General features: G+C 46.3%; 1 protein-coding gene across 2 annotated transcripts in view; it reads right to left on the bottom strand.

Annotated features, from left to right (window-relative positions):
• Positions 1-26,988, bottom strand: part of LOC117517034 (core histone macro-H2A.1) — a 100,252-nt gene that overhangs the window by 70,910 nt on the left and 2,354 nt on the right. For both annotated transcript variants that reach the window (XM_034177943.1, XM_034177944.1), the window contains exons 3-5: positions 13,149-13,255; positions 12,828-13,019; positions 762-869 (exon numbers count right to left, since the gene is read on the bottom strand). In XM_034177943.1, coding sequence (XP_034033834.1) covers positions 762-869; positions 12,828-13,019; positions 13,149-13,255 — 407 coding nt within the window. The remainder of the gene's footprint in view (positions 1-761; positions 870-12,827; positions 13,020-13,148; positions 13,256-26,988) is intronic.

Below are 26,988 nucleotides of genomic sequence, written 5' to 3'. Positions count from 1 at the left end.
ATATGATAAAACTACTGTATATACAATAACTTCATGTAGAAGTCAAATGTCAATCCAATTTCAATGTTAGTTTTAATGATTTTCTGCACAATTATCAAGGATTAAGACACATAATATAAGTTTATGGTCTGTTTAAAAGTTACAAATTTATGTGTGGCATTTACCTCCAAACAGAAAAAGCCATGGCCTTCTTGCTGTGAGGCAACAGTGCTAACAACTAAGCCACCATGCTGTGGCTTAGTGATTAGCTCTCTCACCGTATATATACATACACACATGGATGGGTGTGTGTGTGTGTGTGTGTGTATACTACTCTGTTATAACTTCATAACGTGATGTAACAGAACTGTCTGTAGTATACGTACACATATTGCAAGAAAGATCACAAATCACAGTGAAACTGAAATCTGATTTGAGCTTTCAGTTTGCTTTTGCATTTATTTTAGCCTGCAGCAAGAAAAAAAAATATTCAGCTGAAGTGTCCATGTCATAAACTTAAATGTTTTATACACTCAAAAAAATGAACCACTGTCTCGAAGAGAAAGTGATGTAACAATTTTAAGTTATTTGAACTTAAGTAAAGTTATTTCAACTTAACGAGAGAAGGCTTGTGCCATTAAATCAGTTGAACGTTGAAATAACTAAGCTGAAATAACTTTAAAAAAATCTATGCAAACTGTTACATCAATTTTCTCATTGAGACAGCAGTTCCTTTTTTAGCTTGCAGGGTAAGCATGTCGGTGAGCTGACAGAGAACTGACCTTTTGACCCAGGAAGAGACTCTTAGTGGAGAGCACAGTGAAGCTGTCGGAAGAACTTCCATCAGTGGTGCTGTCTGCTGAGGCCCCCTTGCTCACCTCACCCCGTTTCTGTGTGAACATGGAATCTGTTTTTAACTTCATATCACACTTTGTACTTTAAACAATTTTTACCAGGTGTGCATGGTTCCTCATCCAACACCAGCTGATCTGAGAGAAAGATTTGGAGGTTAAATTATACAATACAGCAGCTTAAGGTATACATGTATAAAACATTTTTGTTAGACCTGATCATTTTAAAACATAAAGTGGATTTTTAAAAAAACAAGACAAACCCAAAAAAAAAAGAAACAGGTCAACATCAGGCAGAAAAAGTACCAAAATCACTTAAAATGTGACACATATCAGGTGCTGGCATGTTTCAAGGCCTCCACCATCATCCCGATCCCCAAAAAACAAAGACTTTCAGGACTTAATGACTACAGACCCGTCGCACTGACCACTGTGGTGATGAAGATCTTCAAGCGCCTTCTCCTCACACACCTCAAGGCCATCTCTGACCCTCACCTGGATCTCCTGCAGTTCGCCTACAGAGCCAACAGATCAGTAGACGACGCTGTCAACATGGCTCTCCACTTCATCCTCCAGCATCTGGACTCCCCAGGAACCTCGCCAGAATTCTGTTTGTGGACTTCAGCTCTGCTTTCAATACAATCATCCCGGCCCTGCTCCAGGACAAGCTCTCTTGGCTTGGCGTGCCCGAAGCCATCTGTAGGTGGATCACTGACTTCATGTCCAACAGGATGCAGCATGTAAGGCTGGGAAGGCACATCTCCAACACACGGTCCATTAGTGCCGGATCCCCGCAAGGCTGCGTTCTTTCCCCTCTACTCTTCTCCCTGTACACCAACAGCTGCACCTCCAGTCACCAGTCTGTAAAGCTCCTAAGGATTGCAAACGATGCAACCCTCGTTGGACTTATGTCTGATGGGGATGAGTCGGCCTGCGGATGGGAGATCGATCACCTGGTGTCCTGAATGCCCTCTTCACTCTGCTGACCCACGACTGCACACCTACATCCATTTCCAACCTCTTCAGCAAGTTCGCAGACGACACAACTGTGGTGGGTCTCATCAACAACAATGAGACAAGCTAAAGGAGTGAGGTGAGCTGCCTGGCCACATGGTGCACGGACAACAATCTCCACTTGAACGTGGAGAAGACGAAGGAGATTGTCGTGGACTTCAGGAGAGAGCCCACTCAGCATGCTCCACTAACCATCAATGGCGCTGAAGTGGAGTGGGTGAGCAGTACAAAGTTCCTGGGTGTACATATGTCCCAAGACCTGTCCTGGAACATCAACACCACATCTCTGGCCAAAAAAGCACAACAGCGACTCTACTTTCTGTGGAAACTGAGGAAAGCAAGAGCCCCGACCCCATCATGTACTCCTTCAACAGAGGTACCATCGAGAGCATCCTGACCAGCAGCATCACTGTGTGGTACAGTGCCTGCACCGTATCCTGCCGCAAGACCCTGCAGCGCACTGTGAAAGCAGCAGGGAAGATCATTGGTGTTCCTCTCCCCTCTCTGTTGGACATCTACCACACCTGCCTCACCTGCAAAGCCACCAGGATCGCAGGTGACCCCGCCCACCCAACTCACAGTCTTTTCAGCCTGCTGCCGTCGGGGAGGAGACTGCAGAGTCTCCGGGCCAAAACCAGCAGGCTCAAAGACAGTTTAGTCCACCAGGCAGTCAGGATGCTCAACTCCATCCCTGCTCTACCCCACTCGCCCCCCCATGACCCCCACCACTGACTCTGCCCTCCCACGCACTCACCAACCCCAGGTCTGCACACTTCACTTTATCCACCCACATTGCACTATTGCACATCAGGACTGCCAATACTGATACTAGTACATTAGTATATAGCCATTGCACTAGTATATAGCCATTGCACTTTACCAGTCTTTCAAAGCACTTCACTCACTCCCATCATGATGAAGTGCTCTGAAAGACTGGTAAAGGCTTACATAACATCCACCCTCCTCACTACTCTGGACCCATATCAATTTGCCTACTGCCCCATGCGCTCCACTGATGACGCCATAGCAACAGCACTCCACCTCTGCCTGGCTCATCTGGAAAACAAAAACAGTTACGCACGGATGCTGTTTATCGACTTCACTTCCGCGTTCAACACTGTCATCCCCCACCATCTGGTAGACAAGCTGAGTGCAATAGGCATCAACACTTCACTGTGCAACTGGCTGCTGGACTTCATCACAAACAGACCGCAGACAGTCAGAGTCGGCAACAACTCCTCAGCGACCACCATCATAAACACCGGGGTGCCACAAGGATGTGTGCTATCTCCTCTGCTGTTCACACTGATGACCCATGATTGCTGTGCCAGATGAGGATGAGAAGAGCTGACCTCCCCACATCTGCACTCACCACCTTCTACAGGGGTGCCACTGAGAGCATCCTGACCAGCAGCCTCTCTGTCTGGCACGGCAGCTGTTTAGCTGCAGACAAGGCACTACAGAGGGTGGTGAGGACTGCAGAAAAGATCATCAGATCACCCCTACCAGCCATTCAGGACCTGTACACTTCGCACTGTTCCAAGAAAGCAATGAACATCATCAAAGACCCCACTCACCCAGCACACAAACTGTTCAACCCTACTACCATCAGGGAAGTGCTACCTCAGCATGCGGTGCCGCACAAGCAGACTGGGAAACAGCTTCTTTCCACAAGCCATCAGACTCATCAACACACTGAAGAAAACTATATGAACATTTCAAAGACACTGAAGAACATTCCATGAACACTTCATTTCACCATGTCACTTGCACTTTACTCTTCGCACCTTACATACTGCATCTACACTATTGCACATAACCTGTATGTCCACTGATTGTACTTCTGCTGCTGTGTGATTTTGTGTGTGTGTGTGTATTTATTGTACATGTCTGTATCAGTATGTTAGTCTTTTTTTACTGCACATGTGTGTGTGTGGTTGTGAGTGAAATGTGTCAGAGAGAGAAATGTAAATTCATGTATCAGTATGTTAGTTTTTACTGCACATTGTGTGTGTGTGTGTGTGTGTGTGTGTGTGTGTGTGTGTGTGTGTGTGTGTGTGTGTGTGTGTGTGTGTGTGTGTGTGTGTGTGTGTGTGTGTGTGTGTGTGTGTGTGTGTGTGTGTGTGTATGTTTACTGTCAATGTCTTATCTTTATGTTTAGTTTAACTGCACATTGGAGACTGGTCAAACGCAATTTCAATCTTCTGTGCTAACCCTGTTACATAGATTTTTGACAATAAAGTACACTTTGACTATTGTATTTAATGCTATAATGTTATACTGTCTACATCAGCATACTGCCACTTGCATCACTGTATTGTACTGTTATACTGTATTACACTGTTATCCATTGCACTATCGTATTTAATGTCATACTGTTTACATTAGTACACTGCCATTTGCACTACAGCATTACACTGCTGTACTTACACTGCCTACACTGTTTATACTGATTTATATTGTTATTTTCGTTTTGTAAATCAGAAGTATCTAAGGCTTTTTTTTTTACTTATTCTTACTCTGCACCGTGGGTCTGAGAGGACTGCAATTTCATCTGTGCTGTATGTCGAGCATGTATTGCATATCTGACAATAAAGCTGACTTTGACTTTGACGGTTGTTGACTTCAGAAAGAACCCAGTCCTGGCCAAGCCTATCACCCTGTGTGACTTGTTGTGTGGGCCGCCAGAAGAGGAGGTACTGCTGGCCCACCACCAGAGGGCGCCCTGCCTGAAGTGCGGGCTTCAGGCACGAGAGGGCGCTGCCGCCACAGACACAGCCGGGAGTGACAGCTGTTACTCATTATGTCCTGACAGCTGTCACTCATTCTTCATCATCCCACTCCATAAAACCCAGACGTCATCTCCACCTCATCGCCGAGATATCGTACTTCAATGGAGGTAATATCCTCAGCCATTTGTGGTAACTAATAATCTGTCTATTGTGAGTGTTTGCAGGAGTACCGGTCCTTAGTTTGTGGGGGCTGAGTGAGTGCAGGACGGCACTCTTTTCCCCTGAGGAATCACTGCGGTACTCATCAGCATATTGAGTGAGAGGTGGAGGTGGAATTCCCACCGTTGTTGTTACTGGGTGTACACACACCCACATTTGACTGTCTTTGTTCTTCGCCAGCAGTACCAGATCCGACAGTCGGGGACGGTGATCACCTGGGAATTCGGGACTTGGCGGCTCCAGTATTCACCAGGTTCGGTGGCGGCGGAAATCGTGTGGTTCCGGCTCTTCTCAGGACAGACGTCTTCTATCCTCGAGCCTGCCCACACGTCACCTTTGTGGATTGCCTGTAATCATATTCTGAGATTGTCTGTGTATTCGTTGTGCACCATTCACAACATTAAATTGTTATTTTTTGGCTCATCTATTGACCGTTCATTTGCGCCCCCTGTTGTGGGTCCGTGTCACTACACTTTCACAACAGGATATCTCGGCCAGCGTCATGGATCCCGAGGGGCGTCATCCATCTGTTGGACAGCCAATGGAAGAGCAGGGTGCACAGGCGTCTGCAGGAGGCGTGCTCGGTGAGTTGCAGCAAATCTTCACCGCCTTTACCGCTCGGCTGGATTTGATGTCCGAGCAAAACATCATCCTTAATCGCAGGATGGAGGCTCTCACCGCACAGGTGGAAGCGCGCGATCAGAGCGCTGCTGCGGCTCCTCCTCCTGCCGACCCGGTGCCGGGTATTAACATTCCACTGGTCGTTCAACAAACCCCCCCTCCATCACCTGAAGCATACATAAGTCCCCAAGAGCCGTACGGGGGTTGTGTGGAGATGTGCGCGGACTTTCTGATGCAGTGTTCACTCGTCTTTGCACAACGACCCGCGATGTACGCGTCTGACGCCAGCAAGGTGGCTTATGTTATTGCTTTGCTTCGGGGTAAGGCACGCGCCTGGGCTACGGCGCTCTGGGAACAGAACTCACGGTTGTTATCGGCATACACTGGGTTTGTGGGGGAGTTCAGAACAGTGTTTGATCACCCTAACAGAGGAGAGACCGCTTCAACAATGCTGCTGTCAATGCGACAGGGGCGCCGGTGCGCAGCCGAATATGCAGTCGACTTCCGCATCGCGGCTGCGAGGTCCGGCTGGAATAACGTTGCGCTCCGCGCCGCCTTCATAAACGGACTGTCATTGGTCCTGAAGGAGCATCTGGTAGCTAAGGAGGAACCGCGGGATTTAGATGGGCTTATCGATCTCGTTATACGGTTAGACAATCGGTTGGAGGAACGCCGTCGGGAGCGAGGCGAAGGACGTGGCCGGATACGTGCCGTCCCTCTCCCTTCCGGGTTCGAAAAGGGGCCGCCCTCCCCACGCTCCACAGCCGCAGCGCTCCGTGGGGCAACAGCTCCCCCTGTTGACGTTGTTAGGGAAACGCACAGGGCCAAAATGAGGAGGCTGGTCCGCGGGGAGTGTTTTCTCTGCAGCTCAAAGGAGCACATACAGAAAAACTGCCCCAAACGGCCACAACAACAACCGCCCTCAGAGACTGGGCTAAGGGGGGGTCAAAACATTCACGTGGGACACACACAGATTGCCACACGACTCCCAGTTACAATCCTGAGCGGGGATTTAACCCTTCAAGCCCCAGCACTGGTGGACACGGGGTCAGAAGGGAATTTGCTAGACAGCAGATGGGCAAGGGAGGTAGGGCTCCCTCTGGTGGCGCTTCCTTCGCCATTGCAGGTGCGGGCACTAGATGGCACCCTCCTCCCTTTAATCACACACAAGACACAACCAGTAACTCTGGTGGTGTCTGGAAACCATCGGGAGGAGATTGAGTTTTTTGTAACTCCTTCTACCTCCCGCGTGATTTTGGGCTTCCCATGGATGTTGAAGCACAATCCCCGGATTGATTGGCCGTCTGGGGTGGTGGTTCAGTGGAGCGAAACCTGCCATCGGGTGTGTTTAGGATCCTCGGTTCCTCCCGGTTTACAGGCTAAGGAGGAGGTCAAAGTCCCTCCCAATCTGACGGCAGTGCCGGTTGAGTACCACGATCTTGCTGACGTCTTCAGCAAGGATCTGGCACTCACCCTTCCCCCGCACCGTCCGTACGATTGTGCCATTGATTTGGTTCCAGGCGTTGAGTTCCCGTCCAGCAGGCTGTACAACCTCTCACGACCTGAGCGCGAATCAATGGAGACCTACATCCGGGACTCATTAGCTGCCGGGCTGATCCGGAACTCCACCTCCCCGATGGGGGCAGGTTTCTTTTTTGTGGGCAAGAAAGATGGCGGACTCCGTCCACGCATTGATTACAGGGGGCTGAATGAGATTACGGTTCGCAACCGATACCCGTTGCCATTGTTGGATTCCGTGTTCACCCCCCTGCATGGAGCCAAAATCTTTACTAAGCTGGATCTTAGAAATGCGTATCACCTGGTTCGGATCCGGAAGGGAGACGAATGGAAGACGGCATTTAACACCCCGTTAGGTCACTTTGAGTACCTGGTCATGCCGTTCGGCCTCACCAACGCCCCCGCGACGTTCCAAGCCTTGGTTAACGACGTCTTGCTTGACTTCCTGCACCGATTCGTCTTCGTATATCTGGACGATATTCTCATCTTTTCTCCGGATCCTGAGACCCATGTCCAGCATGTACGTCAGGTCCTGCAGCGGTTGTTAGAGAACCGACTGTTTGTGAAGGGCGAGAAGTGCGAGTTTCACCGCACGTCTTTGTCCTTCCTGGGGTTTATCATCTCCTCTAACTCCGTCGCCCCTGATCCGGCCAAGGTTGCGGCGGTGAGAGATTGGCCCCAACCAACAAGCCGTAGGAAGCTGCAACAGTTCCTCGGCTTCGCAAATTTCTATAGGAGGTTCATTAAGGGCTACAGTCAGGTAGTTAGCCCCCTGACAGCCCTGACCTCTCCAAAAGTCCCCTTCACCTGGTCGGATCGGTGCGAAGCCGCGTTCAAGGAGTTGAAACAACGGTTCTCTACTGCGCCAGTTTTGGTGCAGCCCGACCCTAGCCACCAGTTCGTGGTTGAAGCGGACACCTCTGACTCAGGGATAGGAGCCGTGCTATCCCAGAGCGGAGAGACTGATAAGGTTCTTCACCCGTGTGCCTACTTTTCATGCAGGATGACCCCGGCTGAACGGAACTATGACGTCGGCAATCGAGAACTCCTTGCGGTGAAAGAGGCTCTTGAGGAGAGGAGACACCTGTTGGAGGGAGCGTCTGTGCCGTTCACGGTTTTCACTGACCATCGGAACCTGGAGTATATCAGGACCGCCAAGCAGCTGAACCCCAGGCAAGCCCGCTGGTCACTGTTCTTCGGGCGTTTTGACTTCCGGATCACCTATCACCCCGGGACCAAGAACCAGAGGTCGGATGCCTTGTCCCGGGTACACGAAGAGGAGGTCAAAACTGCACTGTCGGATCCACCGGAGCCCATCCTGCCTGAGTCCACTATCGTGGCCACCCTCACCTGGGACGTGGAGAAGATCGTCCGGGAGGCCCTGGCACGAAGCCCGGACCCGGGAACTGGACCAAAAGACAAGCTATACGTCCCACCAGAGGCCAGGGCTGCAGTCTTGGACTTCTGTCACGGTTCCAAGCTCTCCTGTCATCCAGGGGTGCGAAGGACCGTGGCAGTTGTCCGGCAGCGCTTCTGGTGGGCGTCTATGGAGGCCGACGTCCGGGAATACATCCAGGCCTGTACCACCTGTGCCAGGGGCAAGGCTGACCACAGGAAGTCCCAAGGTCAGCTCCAACCGCTTCCTGTGCCTCATCGCCCCTGGTCCCACATCGGCCTGGATTTTGTCACGGGTCTCCCACCGTCCCAGGGCAACACCACCATCCTCACGATAGTGGACCGATTCTCCAAGGCGGCCCACTTCGTGGCCCTCCCGAAGCTCCCTACGGCCCAGGAGACAGCGGACCTCCTGGTCCACCACGTCGTCCGTCTGCATGGGATACCTACTGACGTAGTCTCAGATCGTGGTCCCCAGTTTTCCTCTCACGTCTGGAGGAGTTTCTGCAGGGAACTGGGGGCCACCGTGAGCCTCTCGTCTGGGTACCATCCACAGACGAACGGACAGGCAGAGTGGGCCAACCAGGAGCTGGAACAGACCCTCCGCTGCGTCACATCCGCGCACCCGACGGTCTGGAGTAACCATCTGGCCTGGATCGAGTATGCGCATAACAGCCAGGTGTCTTCTGCCACCGGCCTCTCCCCATTTGAGGTGTGTTTGGGGTACCAGCCCCCATTATTTCCCGTGGTGGAGGGAGAGGTCGGTGTGCCGGTGTCGGTCCGAGCCCACCTTCGGAGGTGCCGTCGGGTGTGGTGCACCGCCCGTTCTGCCTTGTTGAAGGCCCGGACGAGGGCCAAGACCCATGCAGACCGCCAGCGGTCCCCGGCCCCTGCATACCAGCCCGGGCAGGAGGTGTGGTTGTCGACGAAGGACATCCCACTACAAGTACAGTCACCGAAACTGATGGACAGGTTCATCGGCCCATTTCGCATCCTCAAGGTCCTCAGCCCTGCCGCAGTGAAGCTCCAGCTCCCAGCTTCACTGCGGATCCACCCGGTGTTCCACGTCTCCAAACTCAAACCGTACCACACCTCACCCCTCTGTGCTCCCGGTCCGGCGCCGCCTCCTGCCCGGATCATTGACGGGGAGCCGGCTTGGACAGTGCGCCGGCTCCTGGACGTCCGTCGAATGGGCCGGGGGTTCCAATATCTGGTGGACTGGGAGGGGTATGGACCCGAAGAACGCTCCTGGGTGAAGAGGAGCTTCATCCTGGATCCGGCTCTCCTGGCACCCCGATAAACCTGGTCGGGCGCCAGGAGGTCGCCCGTTGAGGTGGGGGGGTCCTGTTGTGTGGGCCGCCAGAAGAGGAGGTACTGCTGGCCCACCACCAGAGGGCGCCCTGCCTGAAGTGCGGGCTTCAGGCACGAGAGGGCGCTGCCGCCACAGACACAGCCGGGAGTGACAGCTGTTACTCATTATGTCCTGACAGCTGTCACTCATTCTTCATCATCCCACTCCATAAAACCCAGACGTCATCTCCACCTCATCGCCGAGATATCGTACGTCAATGGAGGTAATATCCTCAGCCATTTGTGGTAACTAATAATCTGTCTATTGTGAGTGTTTGCAGGAGTACCGGTCCTTAGTTTGTGGGGGCTGAGTGAGTGCAGGATGGCACTCTTTTCCCCTGAGGAATCACTGCGGTACTCATCAGCATATTGAGTGAGAGGTGGAGGTGGCATTCCCACCGTTGTTGTTACTGGGTGTACACACACCCACATTTGACTGTCTTTGTTCTTCGCCAGCAGTACCAGATCCGACAGTCGGGGACGGTGATCACCTGGGAATTCGGGACTTGGCGGCTCCAGTATTCACCAGGTTCGGTGGCGGCGGAAATCGTGTGGTTCCGGCTCTTCTCAGGACAGACGTCTTCTATCCTCGAGCCTGCCCACACGTCACCTTTGTGGATTGACTGTAATCATATTCTGAGATTGTCTGTGTATTCATTGTGCACCATTCACAACATTAAATTGTTATTTTTTGGCTCATCTATTGACTGTTCATTTGCGCCCCCTGTTGTGGGTCCGTGTCACTACACTTTCACAACATGACTCCCCAGTTGCCATTGTGGAGTCCTTCCGTTACCTGGGGATCATCATCACCCAAGACCTCAAGATGGAGCTGAATGTCAGCTCTCTCATCAAGAGAGCAAAACAGAGGATGTACTTTCTGCAGCAGCTGGGAAAGTTCAACCTGCCAAAAACAATGATGGTGAACTTTTACACTTCCATCACTGAGTCCATCATCTCCTCTTTCATCACCGTCTAGTACACTGCTGTACACCTCCAAGGCCTTGAGGCAAGCAAGGACGTTTGTGGCCGATCCCTCTCACCCAGGACACAAACGTTTTTTCACCCTCCCCTCTGGCAGGAGGCTGAGGTTCATCAGGACTAAAAACCTCAAGACACAAAAACAGCTTTCCATCCACAGGTAGACTAATAAATAATTCCAGAGACCCCATTTACCCTGCCCCCCCACTTCCACAAAGAAGAGATTGGTCATCCCTGCCCTGAAAGGTACTATACATCTGCACACCAACATATGCTTTTGCACAGTCCCATCGCTCTATATTATATTTATTTAACAGTGAACACAGTTTTGCCTATTTCACTATTTTACTTCTTAGAGAAGTATTTTTTTTTCCTTTTCTTTTTTTATTATTGTTGTTTATGCACCAATAACACCAGATCAAATTCCTTGTATGTGAGAACTTACGTGGCAATAAATCTGATTCTGAAAAAAAAAAGTACTAAAACATCTGGGATTTATTATATCTTGTGTCTGTAATCACTCCTCATTCACTACTCCCTGAGTGCATCTAAAAAATTTGATATCAAAACTTCAAAATTTTTGTGTTATTTCAGAAAATGAAAACTGCATATATTTGGACTTATTACATAAACCAAAACATTTCAGGACTAGTTTTTATGTTATTTTTGATTATTACGGCTTACAGCTAAAGGAAAAAAACACGTATCTCAAAATATTAGAATATTTCATTTGCAGTCTGAGTAACTATTTATACAGTATAAACACCACGAATCTCTCAGTCTGGTTGAGTATACACAACCACAATCATGGGGTAGACTGCTGACTTGACAGTTGTCCAGAAGATATTCATTAACACCCTCCACAAGGACAAGGAGTGGTCCATGTCACAGCCACAGCATCGGATATTTAGCTGTGATCTGGGTCTCTGTGTGTGGAAGGCTGTGTGTTTGTGGCCGTCACCGCAATTCGGTTTTGGGTGCTCTCAAGGGGATTAACACTCTGGTGTCCTAGATTAGGGTATGGATGCTCACTAATTAGACAACAGACTGTTGCTGTCACTGTTTGTTCATGTGTGGTTGTTTGTCCTGGTAGGTTGTATGGTTGAGGCCCTGTCTCCTCGGTGTCTCACTTCACAGTTATTGCCTTCGTTCGTGTCTGTCTTCGTGTTGTTTTGGTGGTCTGCCCTTCCTGATAGAAGTTGTCGGTTGGCTTTGAGTTGGAGGTTGAAGACTGATCGGGAAGCGCGGATGGGGGTCAGTCACACACTCACACTCACACACACTCACACACACACACACACCACGTTCACTCACGCACTACATACCTTGTGTGTATTAATGTTCATAAATGGTTCTGCCACTGTGGCATTTACCATTACTATATATGCAGACAGAGGGAAAAAAAAAATCTAACAGCAATGATTTAGACAAAAAAGTCACAAATTGGGCCAACTGATATCTGAAACACAAACTGTACTAAAAGGCCTATATGGTATAATATCTATAAAAGGTTCCCAAAGACAAGAGAGATCAGTTCACAATGAAAACAGTGTTAACACTGTGTGGAAATGGTATCAACACTGGACATAGACCCTTCTGTCATGAAAGGAAATGCCTCTCAAAATGTAAAAGTTCTTGTTTCTGCATATAAATATATATATATGAAATCAGAAGACATACATTTGTTTAGCTGACAGCACAGAACTATATGATTCTATAATATACTGACGTGGTTAACTCAACTTTATCAAGTGTACAGAGAACCATTTCATTATCAGCAAAGCAATTATAAGACACCAGATAACATGATATTTCAAGCACTGCCCTGTTCTTAACTTTTCTAGCATGTGCCTACTGAGTTAGTCTGGTTAGTGTTTTTGTTCTGATCCATCACTAGAAATTAATTACACTTCCACCTGCCCACTGACAAAGACAAAATGTGGACCTTTTCTAAGTCTTGCTCCTTTTGTTTGTTTGCTCACCAAATATAGAAATATTTCAATATTTTAAATATAACACATTAAAAATTGAATTTTAATATCCTCGTTAAAATCTTAATAAACAGTTTTATTACAGGTCACTGTTTTTTTCCTGTGCACTGTTCAGTAACTGTTATTTTCCCCACACTTAACCTTAAATGGATTTGGGGGTGTTCACTTTACAATACCTTAGCCCTTCCTCCTGCCTTTTTCCCACTCTGTTTCTTGGTTGCTGCTTTTTTGACAGACTTGGGCTTCTTTTCAGGGGAAGGAAAGGTGGTCATCTCTGGCTTGCTCTTTGACCCTCTCTTCTTGGCCAGCAACTCTGGATGGATGTTCGGCAGGACTCCACCTGCTGCAATGGTCACACCTTTCAGCAACTGATACAGGGCAAAATGAGACACCTGATTTGTGGGAAATTAAACAGTGTTGTATGTGTTGGAAAATAACTGACAGTGGCATAAATGATGAAGTATATTAATTTTTCCTTTGATCTTCACATCTCTGACCTGGTTCAACTCCTCATCATTAGCGATGGCCAGCAGGATGTGCCGTGGTGTAACACGACCTTTTTTGTTGTCTCTCGCTGCATTACCAGCCAACTCCAGGATCTCCGCTGTATCAGTAAAACAATGTATAAAATGTACTATATGTTGTATCAAAATGTATTGCACAACATGTGTGCTACAGGATCTTGTGATTTAAGTCCCTTTCACATTGGGCCAACGCAGAGTTGCATGTGGTGTACCGACGACGGCGAGCTTATGCAGCCGTACATGATGGCAATATACTGAGGGACGCAAAGGGGTCCGCGACACGGATGCAAAATTTTAACACGTTTAATTTTTTCACGGACTTTCAGCGTAGAGCACTGGATGCAGTGCTCTCCACAAGTCTATGCAACACTCTGCTACTGCACACCATGCCTGCGCAATTGTACGCTAATCTTTGCCAGTCTGGCGAAAAATCCTTTTCGATTTTTAACAGTACATACCTGCATTGCTAGATCATGGGTTAAAGCAATAAATTTTCATCTGACTGAATTTTTTTCCCAGCAAAAATCAATGCCAGCAATTCCCTAAAATGTGGCGTAGTGGGGGCACACACTCTTTTTTCCTCAATAAATACAGTATACAAATCTATTCTAAATAGCCTCCAAGGAGAGAGAGAAAAAACATAAAAAGAATGAAAAACCTGAACATAAAGGTACATAAAGGGTGGTGGGGGTAGGGTGTAGTATTGATTCTGGGAGGTCTACAGGTGCTCCCCCAGAACATTTTTAATAGAGCAAGTGAAATTTTGTATATTCTGGTGAATTTTAATGGGTATGAAGCCCTCTGAAACAAATAAAAGTCACTTCAAACTGTGAAGTAAAAACACAGTATTGATTATGGGGGTCTGGGGGTGCTCTTTAAATAAGTCAAATTTTTTATGCGCACTGAGAAACTCGAAACTGGCTTATTCACATTTAATCGGTAAAATGCTCTCACTCGTAAAATAAACGTAGCATACCGCAAGTTAAACTTTGTCAAAGCCATTTAAAGATATCAATCGTGACTCACCTTTTTGTGGATTAAAGTTACTAACCAGGACTCTCTGTGCGATCAAAAAACGAGGCTCGCCTGCTGTGTCCCACCGGAGTTTTTATTCGTTCCTCATTAACATGGATTTTCCGAGGGGCAGCCAACTCTCAGACCCGGACTGGATCATTAATATCTGCCACTTCGTCATTTCATCAACTGAAGTTAAAAATAATGTCCTCCATTATGTGAGACGTAACTCGTTCCTTCAAATGCTGGCGGTGTTACCGGTGTCACGTTGGCTCACCGACAAGCTGAAGTTATGGTCCCTCGTGTAAAAAAGGAAAGAAAAAAATATATCCTTCATGTGTGGTTTTTGTGGAACTTCACTGATTAAGCGCTTTTCTTCCAAGTGACTCGTTCTCTGCTGCTGCCACCGTCTGTTACCGGCTGGGCGTCAGTCCTCCAGCCGCAGGTCCGACTGATAAAAACGTCTCAGTCCCTCTCCAAAGGACTCCCTCCTGCTGCTCTTTCGGCTTGGTTCTGAATGTCTATGCCATGGCAATTATAAAACAACGACATCACGCCGACTTAGTGGATTAGTTTTAATCAGATTCACCATCCCAAAACACAACAGTAAAAAGAGTCACCTGCTCTACTTGGGGAAGGTCTGCCAATGTTCCCACAAAGACAGGGAGGAGAAGGACCATGGCTCATGGCAAGCAGTAAACAGAGTAGAGAGGGGTGAAAATTTAAACGGTCCCTTCCTCCACGGTGCGGCGCCATCCACACTGACATTGCTGCTACTTTGATTAGCGCAGAATGGGACGTTGCTTATACAGTGAGAGTATCATATTTCGGCCCCAAAACGAGCATGACAACACGCGCGCGTATGTGTGGTTAAATTTTCCAAATGACGGAAATCCGTTGCGATGATGGAGAACTTTAACCCATTGCTAGATCCCGCTGGACTCTGCTGAACTTTGCTGGCAGTGAAGCTTCAAAACCACAGAAGAAGAGGTGGGCCAAGCTTCCCCCTGCGCGCAACATGCGCAGCCATTCCTGCATACCAGATATGCAGCACAATGCAACTCTACGCAGCCCCGGTGTGAAAGGGGCTTAAAACGATAACCCCCACCCGTTTTATTTAAGACTAAATCTGAAACAAAATACAGATAACAAAACTTTCTAAGAGTTCTACTATTTTATAAAGCAAGGCAAAAATTAATAACAACACAATATAGCTTAACTGTAATATGCTTCCAAATGTAACTGAAATCACAGGGCATCAGGGGATTATTTAACTGAGAAATGTCTGGAAAGAGACATTGGAGCCTCAGCACTCTCCACAACACTGGATAGCTCTCCTTTCTTGTTATAGGCCACTGTGTTAACATGACTTACCATGCAGATACAAGAAACTAATTTCAGAATCTAAAGACTGAAATATAACAAACTGGAACTAATGCAATCAACAATGTATAAGAGTTCCTAATTTAAGCCAAATGCTCATTTGTTGGTATTATTGTCCAATTTTTCAGAAAGTAAATATTACGGACACATGAAAAGAAAGACAGTTGTTTTCTCATCAGATACTTGTTTTTCCGAGATATTACACTTACACGGGGGATACTGCAACCACATTAAAGTCACTGCAAAGAATACACTTGAAAAACTACATTCACTCCAAAATGCTCCTTAAAGTTCTTGCATGTTTGTTTGTTTGTTGGTTTGTTTTGCAAAAATAAATTCAACAAATAGAATTTTTTATATGGCTCTTATCAATACCACTGTTTTATTTTTGTGTGCGTGTGTGTGTGTATACAAACACAAAACTGGTGTTGGGAAAGTGTAGGTACACGGACCCACAACAGGGGGCGCAAATGAACGGACAATGGAGTAGGTCAAATAACAACACTTTACTGTTGTGAATGTGCACAACAAATACAACAGATTACAACAATAGGAAAAAAAGTCAATTCACAAAGGTGTCGTGTGGGCAGGCTCGAAGATAGGAGACGCCTGTCCAAAGCAGAACCGGAACCACACGATTTCCTCCGCCACCAGACCCCGGGAATACTGGAGCCGCCAAGTCCCGAACTCCCAGGTGGCCACTGCCTCCGCGTGTCGGACCTGGTACTGCTGGCGAGGAACAAAAAAGCAATTAAATGAGGGCGCGTTTGCACCCAGGAATCCGTACGGCAGGAAAGCTACCTCCACCTCTCGTTGGAAAAGTAGTCCACACTACAACGCACAAAGTTACAACAGAATACTGTCAACAGTCAGCTAAGGTACGTTACCTTCCAGGTAGAACGATATCTCGGCAGAGGTGGAGATGACGTCTTGCTGATATACCGATGCTGATCAGATGAGTGGTGACAGCTGTCATAGGTGATGAGTGTCAGCTGTCACTCCGGCTGTTCCTGTGAGGCGGCAGCGCCCTCTGGTGCCTGGAGCCCGCACTCCAGGCAGGGTGCCCTCTGGTGGTGGTGGGCCAGCAGTACCTCCTCTTCAGCGGCCCACACAACTGGAGTGCAGTGTAACACAACTACCTAAAAACAAAAATACCCTCGACTAGTTTTCACATTAGCCACTATTTGTCGCTGTTACTCAGAGTAGCGTTGTGTGCACAAAAAGGCTTGACGGATGTGTAGAAGAAGAAACAAGAGTGAAACTGCTAGGCTAAGAGCTAAGCGGTTTGTATGGGTCCATAAATGTTAATAAAGCCAGTTAATGAAACAAATGCTGGATAGTTGATGACAACATCCTACCTGGAAATCAACAAAACTATTGCACACTGGAGGTGTCTCTTGGCAACTGCACGCACGAGGCTGTTATGCCCATGAAAACCGTCGATTCATGAAAGTGTGAAACAGTGATTAGACAGATAATGTTGGACGACTTACTGTGGTTGATTACGTTTAGTAGACTGAAAGATTAGACCGGGCCCAGGTCAAGTTTAAAAAATATGATTTAAAATTTTTTTTAATTCATCATTTACTAAAAAACTGAAAATGTTTTCTGAATTCGTGAAATTTTTAGTTTCTGTAATGAAAAGGCCAAAGTGTGGGTTGCATAATGTAACAGAGTGGACACCATTACCTATTAACATTACCACGTTACATCGGTATATGAAACTTCTTTTGTTTAATGAAGACTAAATTAACTTAAAAATGGTTCCCATCACAGTAAGATCTCCAAATAAATGAAAGAATGCCTGAAACAATCTTTAATGTGAAAATCATGAATGTGAAACAAAATGTTTACTTGGAAGCACAAGTAACATATGAACAGATGACACACAAATCCTTAACCTTTTGGGCAGTTCAAAGCCATGTTTGTGCTTATATAGTACAAGAAAGCACTAACTTTCCTGACAAAATACCATTTTAGGTTTATTTTGCATTCATACTGCAGCGGTTTGACTTGAAGGCTGCCAAAGGTTTGTGCTGAAATTGCCAATGTTCCCAAAAGGGGTTTCAAGTTCAAGGGCTCACTGAATATCATGAAGATGAGATGCACCACGCTGAGACAAGCCATGTCCTACCTCTGCAGGTACTCACTGAACACAAGCATAAATTTTAACACAAACGCTTTGCCATCCTCTGTGGAACAACCTGAGAATTTGGAGGTATTATAGCTGGCCTATACAATGTTACCATCAGTGCTGTGTAGAGTGGAGGCAGTCCCAGACTTCTTCCATATTAATTTTGAGGTTCATCATGGATGTTTTCTTTTTTAACTCCTTGCATTAGTGAGTGTTGGATAAGGTTGTGGAGTCCTTTGACTCGGTGCATTTCAGTGAAGAAAGGTTAATTAATCTCAACTTTGCAGATGATACTGTACTTAATATATAATCACTGAATGTCTATGAAAAACTAAGGAGTCAGAATGTCTAGACATGGGACTCGCCTGAATCAAAGCCTGCATCCATGCTCTCAGTAACTTCCTGGACTCAACCACAAGCAGTGTGTCTGGAAGTGGTGAGATCGTCAGACTCAATGAGTGATTCGCTTTCCAAAGCAATAGCCCCAGAAATCCAGCCTATGGTTTTATGGAGTCATGAAATCATGAGACAGAGATCTACAGTGAGTCTATTACAAGAAAGAAGTGCTCCAGGTCGTCAACCTACCCAATTGGAAGCTATGACATAAGACAATGACTGAGTGTCTTTGGTACCATGTCTCTCCAGGAAATCCTTTGGTACTGTTGTAATGGCCTTGTATCAAACAAGCAGATATTTAAAATGACACAGGTTGAACCATACTGCATGTATCATGAGGGAGTGTCAGCTGTAACATAACAAACATCCACCCATTTTATGAATCCGCTTATTCCAGTTAAGGGTCATGGGGGAGCTGGAGCCTATCTCAACGATCATTAGGTGAGAAGCAGGGTACACCCTGTAGAGACTGCCAGTCTATTGCAGGGTGGGTACATATAGCCATACAAACACATTCACACACCCAGTCACACCTACGGTCAATTTAGAGTCACTGTCTTTGGACGTGGGAGGAAACCTGAGCATCTGGAGGGAACCCACACAAACACAGGGAGAAGATGCAAACTCCACATAGAAAGGTACAGGTCAGAAGTGAACGCAGGACCTTTCCGCTGTGAGGCAACAGTGCTAACCACTAAGCCACTGTGCTGTTCCATTATAAACATTTCTGCACATGATCCAGCTAACAGGTGCCTCTTTGCTAGGACCCCCACTAACCAGTCAAGACAAAAAAGACAGTCACATCACACCAAGCATGGTGCCCAGGTGGTTGCCAGTCAGAATCTACGACAATTCCATGAAGCAAAACATGCATGCTCCTGGATCTCAGACAGAACCTCTCTCATGCCTGGTTCACAAAACAAGATAATTATGGCAATTTCTGACCTGATCTTCCCCTTCCGGCAATCTTAAGGGCCCCTTCACACATAGTGCGAATTTGGCCGATTTTGTTATGTTTCGGACGCGGTCGGAGAACCGACCCAGCATAAAATAAGCAGAGCACGGTTCAAAAGGTAACAGAATTTAATAAACATAACAGTGGGGTGATACAGTGCTAAACAACTAAACAGGCCGCGGTCTGGTGAGGTGAAAACACGGCGCGCTCTCAGCAGCGCAAACGGTCCGGAGCCACAGCAGTTTGGACCCAGGGACCCCGCCGACACCCCCCAGGTGGCCGCGACAAACCGAGTCTGTGAAGAAAGAAAACATGAGGTGAGTCCAACTCCACACAGAGAGACACAACTCAAAGGTGCACGCAATCAGCAAACACTTCCTGGCTTAAATCTATACATCAGCTTCTTACTCTGCAGGCACGGAACAACTCAGTTCAAATCTCCACTGCAGCAGAAGCTGGTTAGACAATTAGCATAACGTGACAGCTCACTAACACAAGGTGTGAGGGACACCTAATCCACTGTCATTACTTCATAAAAGTCACCAAAACCAAGTTACCTCAGGAAGTGTGCTGAAGAGCGTGAGACCTCACCCAATCCTCCTTCACAGACTGTGGCGTCAAACCTGGAGCGGTCTCTGCGTCCGTGACGGTGAGATTGTTCTCCTGACGTCAATCTCACACATCTGCTCACAAGGTCGAGTCTCTGGCAATCACACACTGTGCATTCAAGGTTTAAATGCAGCAATCTCTGATTAAGACAGAATACACCACAGCTGTGAGTCCTGATGACCTGCACGTGATAACAAGCCTCAGGTGTTCAGGGTGAGGTCCTGATGCTCAGCCACTCAGTCCTGAATGCATACCACCTGGTGGGAGAAACAGAAAACAAAAACCAAGCCAGCCAAACACCCCAGCCCACAACAGATTTGCGCATAAAGTGCGCATGAAGCAGGACTCGTGTCTCCAATGCCTCGTACACCTGTTGTTACAACTATTTGCACACACCAGCAGCTGAAAGACAGAGTGTGCCCTGTGCGAGCCCCTCGATCCCTCTCGCGGCAGGTGTCGGATAAATTCCAGATGACACGCACGAACATCTAACACCACTCACATGGCGCAGAGAAAATGTGTGGCCATTCGCACTATTAACACGACAACAGTCAGCAGACAATCACTGTCGTGCTGGCAGTAAAATCTGTCTAAGTGCCCCACGAGTGTGGCTTTGGTGTGTGTGCTAAACTGACAGGAGGTGTGGCCACCAACAGAAACGGCTGTGGAGATCTGTCATTCTTGACATCCCACCTGAACAGCACGTACAGTGTTTGGATCATGGAGCTGTATATAAGAACTAGAGAGCGCAGTAGCGCTGAGCCGTGTGCCGACAAAGAGGCGTGATCGCCATTTTAATTCCGGGCAAGTTAGTGATTTGCGTGCATAGAAGTTCACTTAGTCTCGTCAAGAAACAGGTGGAATATGCCGGAAAGTTGCGCATGTTGGCAAAGCCACAAATGGAGGAACAAGGGAGACAATCCCCCAATCTCAATTCTCTTTTGTACACCTTCCCGTTCCCCTTGGCCCTACCCCTACACCCACCCCATTTAAAACAAGAGGTAAGATGAAAGGGTATGCCTCCAGCCCTATGAATTGAGACACCCCTCCGCCTTAGGAGAAAAAAAAACTGCTCGTGTTAAACTGCCGTCTTCACTGTTTGTTAACATGGCAACCGAAACGCAACTTGTTGCAGTAGCCTGTTTGCTCTTTTTATTTTCTCGCCTTTCTGCGTAAATGCAAAGAAACAGAAGAAGTTGCAGATTTCTTTGATTAATCATTAATTGATTGATTAGTAATTAATTAATTAGTAATTAAAATAAATAAACACTTGAAATATATCAGTCTGTGTGCAATGAATGTATACAAGTTTCACTTTTTGAATGGAATGACTGAAATAAATCAACTTTTTCATGATGTTCTAATTATATGAGCAGCACCTGTATGTATGTTATGGGCTGCATCTAGTTCTGTTAACCTTATATTTCTTTTTCAAATTCTCCCATTTTTTGCATCCAGCCCTAATTCCTTTAGAAATTTCCTTGACAAATAATAGCAGTCTATTAAGACGTCAAGTTATGTGTTACACATATATGTGTGTGTATATATTTTCCAACTTAGTCCCATTGATGAAACTTCTCCTCATTTTCTGCCTGAAAGCTTATTAGGAGACGAGTGTGTTCAGGGCTCCGTTTGTTTACAAAATACACACGTGTTACAGACCTTGAAATCCAACAGCAGGGATCACTATTATCCAAAGATTTATGAACATACAAATTAACGTGCTTTCACTTTATAATGATTTCCTCCATTGTGAGAAATAAAAGTGTCTTATCATAGCATTCGTGTGTATATCCATTATAATGCCTTCACATGAGCGAAGTTACGATATTCTTCAGAACGACAACATACGCAACATGCATCCAGCAGCATACATGTTACTGTCACAGACAACTGCCTGTAAAGTTTTTTGGCAAGTTATAACTTTCTAAACAGCGTAATTTGTAATGAAAACCGCTTCATTTGTGCGGCTCTTTCAGCGCCATGTTTGTTTTTTCGGAGACAGCAGTAAGCTCCTCCTACCCCTCCAAACGCAGTGTGCATCCAGATACACTCCAAACGGAGGGGTTTGTAGCCCTCCGCCTTCCCCTCCGCCTCACTCCAAAGAGAATTGAGACACCCCTCTGTCTCTCGTGCCCGCGCTAAACGGAGGGGAAGGGGTAAGGGGAAGGGCCGAGGGGTAGAATTGAGATTCACCCAATATTTCCTTCCATAAGTAAGTGGTTTTGGTTATTCTTGTCACTTTGTCCGTGATATTTGGATGATAAACAGCTGTACGTTTCCTGCCGTACCTGTGTCGCCCGATGACATGGACCATTAACTCTTCACTTATGTCTAGTTGATATTTTCCACTGCTAGACCAATGTCTAGTTAAAATACTTGTCGTTAGTGATTAAAATTGTTCGACAAGACTGGGGATTTTTTTTTAATTTGCATCTTAATGAGATTATAATGACCCGCGCTGTGTCGCTCACAGTCACACCCACACAGAGAGATGTGTACCCACACCACTGACTTCATGAATGAAACTCGGTCAATAAAGGATAACTGTGTAAAAATATAATATTATATATATATATATATATAGATAGATAGATAGATAGATAGATAGATAGATAGATAGATAGATAGATAGATAGATAGATAGATAGATAGATAGATAGATAGATAGATAGATAGATAGATAGATAGATAGATAGATAGATAGATAGATAGATAGATAGATAGATAGATAGATAGATAGATAGATAGATAGATAGATAGATAGATAGATAGATAGATAGATAGATAGATAGATAGATAGATAGATAGATAGATAGATAGATAGATAGATAGATAGATAGATAGATAGATAGATAGATAGATAGATAGATATAGAAAAATGTATTGTAATGGTTTTAGGAGCCGCGCTGCGTTGAACATAGCAGCTGCTCAGCCTAGCAGCGTAGCTTAACAGCGCAGATCTGTGTAACTTTCAACACTAATATTTGGGAATGTGTGAGTGTCAAAGTAAGTTTAATACTTTCCTCACATAATTTAATGTAAATTAATTTTACTGGCTCGATATCCAGGTCAAAATGGCATTTTAACACGGATTTTGCGAGCATTTTTCTGAGTGTGTTCAGTCGCGAATCTCCATTAAAAATGCATTAACATCCGGGTACTTAATCAATATTTTCTCCGGTTAGGAGACGTCATGTTGCTGTCCATGAAGGGACGTTTTTGTTTTGTGTGCAGCATTGGGACTGCGCTCTCTAGTTCTTATATACAGCTCCATGGTGTGGATGGACATGGACTAACAACTGCCCACTGTGACGTACGTGTGTCTGCTTGCTGTCATCACGTGGAGATAAAAAAAAAACAACATATATCGCTGTGGGGATGTGGGTAACCCACATCACACAGCTGTTGTGAAAAGCTGCTGTGCTCCCACGTGCACAAAACTATCGCAGCATGCATTTTTTTATTTATTTATTTTTTCTTCACATCAGCTGCACGATGTGTAACCATGTCGTGCAGCTGCTGGCAGCGTGGTCCCACGTACACGAACTGTCGCACCGGTATCGTGCACATCTGCCCGTCGGCATGATGTTTCGATGGTTCGATCATACGAGCTGTTTCGCCATGAGTCACCCTGAGTTGTACTTTATTCGCACTATGTGTGTATGTGTGAAGGGGCCCTAAAGCCCCTTTCACATTGGCGTGTTCGTAGAGCTGCGTATTGCAGTGTTGTGTTTCATTTAAATACGCCCGAAATGCATGCGTACTCAGCCTTTTTCTGTGTTCGTTTCATACTTGCAGCTGCGTGTGTTCACGTGTACCATGCCGCTATTAAACCAGTTCAGTGCTATTTTCTGCCTCTGTGGAAGTGCGCTCTGTTCTCTACTGCAGGTTTGGTGCGGTTCAAAAACAGTCATTTAACTTTTTTTTTTGTCTTGGTGGATCACTTTCATTGTGTACAGATGCTGCTGAGTCTGGCTGTGGTAAAGGCTGCCATGAATGAAACGCTGTGACTCATTAAACTTTTAAACCTCCAGTTGCTCCGATCAGGTCCACTGATGTGATCAGACCTGATCGATCAGGGCGTTTGATGAGCGCACCGACATGCAGCTCATGTTCTCAGCTGATTCCTCTGGATTCACGCAATCAGTTTTTGGTTGTGTACAGAAGCGCAGTGTTGCACAGACTTGCATGCAGTAACGCTGTGCTGCGCAGACCTGCTTAAAACTGTGTCCAGCGCTCTACGCCGAAGAAAATTAAACATGTTTAATTTCTTCCGTCCTATGGACGTAGCTCTCAACATACTGCTGCGTAGGTAGCAAAAACTCAATGTAGAGCTGCTAAAAGTGGGCGTAGAGCTGCTCAACTCAGCGTAGACAATACGCCACAATGAGCAGCTCTACGAATACGCCAATGTGAAAGGGGCTTAAGGAAGCACCAACTACTGTGATGGCTCTAAAGATCTTATCAGATATTCCTGCTGTTCGTGGCATGTTAAAGCCCCTTTCATACCAGGTCTGCTTCACGTTGCGTCGTGTGGCGTCATGATGACACAGGCATTTCTGCATCAGGTGCGCACAGCAGGGCGCAGAGAGAAGGTGACAGTACAAAGGAAAACCTGCAGACAATCTGACTGCAGCCAGTCTGTGCACTCTGATTTCTCTTCTAGTTTATATTTGTTCTTGTGCAGGGCTGCAGGTCTGCACTCTGATTTCTGTTATAGTTTATCTTCCTTTGACCGCGAACAAACGAAACGTCCATGTGTAAATGTGGAGATGTCTGGAGTTATACTTGATGTGGACATGTCCTGTCTCTGTCTCGCAATCAGCCTGTGAGCAGGACTTATGTCCTTTTTTGTCCTTCATTTAACACAATTATCGGAGAGTTTCAGCTGAGAGCGAGGAACTGCAGCAGCCAGACAGTTTTTTTTTTTTAATTGTTCACGTGTGCGCGAACGACCGTCTGTGAGTGGACTGGAGATGTCCAGACTTTTTACTGGATGTGGACATATCCTGTCTCTGGCAATCAGTCTGTGAGTAGGACTTTTATGGACTTTATTTAAACATAGTTGTGAGAGAATTTAAGAGCGAGTAGCTGCAGCAGCAGCTGCAATCAGCTTTTTTTCTGTGTTCTTTTTGAGCTTGTAGTTTTACTGCATTGTGTACACGGTATAAAAACAATCCTGCGTGATTTATACTTCGGGAACAATGGAACACAGCAGGAATCATAAATTGGCATCGGATAACGTATTGTGATGGTGTGGCTTCCAGTCACGTTGAGTACACTCGCATTGCTCTGATTTGTGTTTAAACCACTTAATTTCTGTGTTGAGCACAGGACGCAAAAAAAAATTAAACATGTTCAGTGGCGTCCAACTTGCTTCGTCCTTTGCGTCCCTCGCGCTGTTGTAGCATTGAGCTGCATCGTCTCAGCACTAGGTTGCTTCCACCTGGCATCGTCATGACGACGCACGACGCAACTCAAAGCAACCCCAGTGTGAAAGGGGCTTAAGAGTGCTCTAGTCTGCTTGGAAGGACCTCAGGACCGCTCAGACCTCAAATTGTGAATATTCAACATGTTAGATTGTCTTGGCCTGATATATGAGCATGCAGCCTGTTGAATGTGATATGTAGGCAATCAGAAAACGAGGTGATGGAAGCACGGAGGGTAATCCAAAATTGTTTACTCCAAAGTCACATTTGATGTCGAGAGGTTTTGAGAGATTTCCCTTCTGACCTGGGAATACTCATGAGTGAAATCTGTTCTTGTGTGGTGTGTTGCCTTTACCATGTGGCTGCACACCACACACTGTACAAACAAAGCTGTTATACGAGGTCTGTCCGTAAAGTATAGGTCCTTTTTATTTTTTTCAAAAACTATATGGATTTCATTCATATGTTTTTACGTCAGACATGCTTGAACCCTCGTGCGCATGCGTGAGTTTTTCCACGCCTGTCGGTGACGTCATTCGCCTGTGAGCACTCCTTGTGGGAGGAGTTGTCCAGCCCCTCGTCGGAATTCCTTTGTCTGAGAAGTTGCTGAGAGACTGGCGCTTTGTTTGATCAAAATTTTTTCTAAACCTGTGAGACACATCGAAGTGGACATGGTTCGAAAAATTAAGCTGGTTTTCAGTGAAAATTTTAACAGCTGATGAGAGATTTTGAGGTGATACTGTCGCTTTAAGGACTTTTCACGGTGCGAGACGTCGCTCAGTGCTCTCAGGCAGCGTCATCAGCCTGTTTCAAGCTTAAAACCTCCACATTTCAGGCTCTGTTGATCCAGGACGTCGTGAGAGAACAGAGAAGTTTCAGAAGAAGTCGGTTTCAGCATTTTATCCGGATATTCCACTGTTAAAGGAGATTTTTTTAATGAAAGACGTGCGGACGGATTGCAGCGTCGGCTCGCAGCCGCCGCGACGCTCCGTCACAGGAAAAACACCTCTGCTGGAAGCCTTAAGGACAAGTTGGAACATCTCCAGCTGATAAACAATTTCTCATATACTCACTCCACTGAATGCCATCAAAAGCCAACTGGATTTTAATAAATGGTTATCAACACGGAGGTGTTTTTCCTGTGCCGCCGCGCCGCGTCGGCTGCGTCCCGACGCGTGGACCCGTCCGCACGTCTTTCATTAAAAAAATCTCCTTTAACAGTGGAATATCCGGATAAAATGCTGAAACCGACTTCTTCTGAAACGTCTCTGTTCTCTCACGACGTCCTGGATCAATAGAGCCTGAAATGTGGAGGTTTTAAGCTTGAAACAGGCTGATGACGCCGCCTGAGAGCGCTGTGCGACGTCTCGCACCGTGAAAAGTCCTTAAAGCGACAGAATCACCTCAAAATCTCTCATCAGCTGTTAAAATTTTCACTGAAAACCAGCTTAATTTTTCGAACCATGTCCACTTCGATGTGTCTCACAGGTTTAGAAAAAATTTTGATCAAACAAAGCGCCAGTCTCTCAGCAACTTCTCAGACAAAGGAATTCCGACGAGGGGCTGGACGACTCCTCCCACAAGGAGTGCTCACAGGCGAATGACGTCACCGACAGGCGTGGAAAAACTCATGCATGCGCACGAGGGTTCAAGCATGTCTGACGTAAAAACATATGAATGAAATCCATATAGTTTTTGAAAAAAATAAAAAGGACCTATACTTTACAGACAGCCCTCGTATGTATGATTTTTTAATCACCATATGTGGGGTCTCTCAGGTATTGAAAACCTACCGACAATTTTAAAATCTTGTCATGTGAACCAGGTATAACTAGTGATGCAACAGACAAAAGTAGTTGCAGTTTCTCCTCCTATTTATGTCTAATACAC

This window comes from Thalassophryne amazonica, chromosome 9 (assembly GCF_902500255.1).
Source record: "Thalassophryne amazonica chromosome 9, fThaAma1.1, whole genome shotgun sequence".
Lineage (NCBI taxonomy): Eukaryota > Metazoa > Chordata > Actinopteri > Batrachoidiformes > Batrachoididae > Thalassophryne > Thalassophryne amazonica.
This window is presented reverse-complemented; position numbering and strand designations above follow the sequence as displayed.